Below are 2,452 nucleotides of genomic sequence, written 5' to 3'. Positions count from 1 at the left end.
TAAAGGAACCCTGGTGGCACAGTGTTTAAAGTGATCTACTGTTCGCCGAAAGGTCGGCGGTTCGAAATCACCAGTGGCTCCGTGGGAGAAAGATGTGGGAGCCTACTTTTGGAGAGGCTTACAGCCTTGGAAACTCTATAGGGTCGCTATGATTAGGAATTCACTCAATGGCGGCAGGTTTGGTTTTTTGTTGTTGATTCAATATGTGGTACCACTCCCTGGTAAAATTATTTGAGCAAAGTAAATGATTTACATTACCACAGTATTTTCAATTCTCATTTTTGAAGATTGGACAGTGGCAAACTCGATTATGATTTGGATAAAACACAGAGCATAAAACATTCAAAAGTCTGTCTTCTCTCTCTCTCCACACACATACCGGATAGATGGATGGATATGTAGATATGCAGATCTATATACTCAGATATTGTATTAATAAATTTAAAGTGTATTAATGTATTAATTTAGTAGTACTGTATTTGTGAGTTGTAATTTTGAATACACTTAAGCAAAACCAAACAAGAACAAAAAAACCTGTGAAATACCTGGACAACACATCATAAAATAATTATGTTGGAATATGAAAAAGTTAATTACATTTTTTCTTTGTTGTTTTTAAAAGGACCCACTGGTGACAAAAAATAATAATAATAATTTCCAAAACTTTTAGATGCCCTTAGATGAAATAGTTTCTTAATAAATTATTGAAAATATTGCTTTTAGTCGATTATTTTATTCCACATTTTAGTAGATGGTTGGAGATCAATGAAAAGATATTTTTCTCAACAATATCCTTTTCACAGCATTTTTCACCTCTCTGTTCCTTAGGCTATAAATCAGAGGATTTAGCATGGGGATGATAAGCGTGTAGAACACAGCTATAATTTTGCTTTTCTCTGGTGAGGAGATGGCCCCAGGTTGGGCATACATGAAGAACACAGTCCCGTAGAATAAACTCACCACACTGATGTGAGAGGTACAAGTGGAGAACGTCTTACTTCTGCCATGGGTTGAGGGAATCCTCAGGACAGTGGAGAGGATGTAAGCATAGGAAACTAGAATGACCATTGTGGTAGCAATGATAATAAGAGCAGAGAGAATAAACAGTACAATCTCATTCACAAAGGTGTCAACACATGAGATCTTGATCAGCGCTGGGACATCACAGAAAAAGTGATCCAGTCTGTTTTCACCACAGAAACGCAAACTGAAGGTGAAACCTGTTTGAATCATGGAATTAATGCATCCACAGACATAGGAGCCAACCACCAAACGAACACAAGCCTGCTGAGACATACGTACAGTGTAGAGGAAGGGCGAACGAATGGCTGAGAAGCGATCGTACGCCATCGCAGCCAGAAGAAAGCCCTCAGTCCCAACAAAGAGAGCAAAGAAAAAGAACTGCGTTGCACAGCCATTGTAAGAAATTTTCTTATCCTTGGACAAGAAATTGGCCAGAGTGTTGGGAGCAATGACTGTGGAGTAGCAAAGGTCTAAATAGGACAAGTTTCTGAGAAAGAAATACATAGGGGTGTGAAGCCTGGAATCCACCTTAACGACAACTATCATGCTGATATTTCCCACCACAGTGACCATGTAGGCAAGCAAGAACACTAAGAATAAGAGAATCTGTATTTTCGGAGATGTTCTGAATCCCAAAAGAAAAAACTCTGTCAACGCTGAATAATTCCTATTCAGCTGACTCTTCATAGCTGATATCTATCTGAAAAATGAGTGAATGATCAATCATGAAGCCTGTGAAAAAGTTGTCACCTTTTGGCTCCCAAGGAGAAAAAAAATGCTACTGGAAAAGGAGGTTTTCCTGGCAACACATCTGACAGCATAGTTTTACATTTGATAATAGCAATATACAATCACAATATAGTTGTTTAGGTTTTTTAACCTATTTCAGTTTAGTATGATAAAGGAGATAAGGATGGACAGGGCCTGTCTCTGGCAACGATCAGTTACCAGTAATTTTATACCATATGTTAACAGCTTCACAATCAGATGGACAGAATCCAAATTTTCCTCTTTAGAACTAAAAGACACTAACTACTCTTTCAGTGCTTCAAAGTCCTCTTCTGTAAAATGTTTTTGTTAGTGTTGTCAAATAGATATAGACACAGAGAAACCCCATGTGACAGAGTAGAACAGTCCCATAGGGCTTTCTAGGAGAAGATCGCCAGGTCTTTTTCTCTTATAGAGCAGCTGGTGAGTTCTAACCATTGACCTTTCAGTTAGCAGCCAAGTGCTTACCATTGTGCCACCAGGGCTCTTTTTTTCTGCTTTAGGAATAGAGAATAGAGAATTGGGTGGAAACAACGTCAATTCCTTTCCCCATCACAAGATACATTCTTCTATATAAAAAAAATTAGGAAAATGAGGTTGTTTCTTAACGTAAAATGAACCACCAGTCCTAGAGAAAATCATCCAAAGGGATGAATCAAAA

The 2,452-nt window shown here is 38.1% G+C and overlaps 1 protein-coding gene across 1 annotated transcript; it reads right to left on the bottom strand.

Annotated features, from left to right (window-relative positions):
• Nucleotides 1-762: 762 nt before the first annotated feature.
• On the bottom strand, nucleotides 763-1,710 carry LOC126075526 (olfactory receptor 12-like). Its single transcript, XM_049883368.1, has one exon. The coding sequence runs from the start codon at nucleotides 1,708-1,710 to the stop codon at nucleotides 763-765; it is 948 nt and encodes a 315-aa protein (XP_049739325.1).
• Nucleotides 1,711-2,452: the final 742 nt, after the last annotated feature.

This window comes from Elephas maximus, chromosome 4 (assembly GCF_024166365.1).
Source record: "Elephas maximus indicus isolate mEleMax1 chromosome 4, mEleMax1 primary haplotype, whole genome shotgun sequence".
NCBI classification, from domain to species: Eukaryota; Metazoa; Chordata; class Mammalia; order Proboscidea; family Elephantidae; genus Elephas; species Elephas maximus.
Note: the sequence above shows the minus strand (reverse complement) of the source record. Positions and strands in the feature narration are given on the sequence as shown.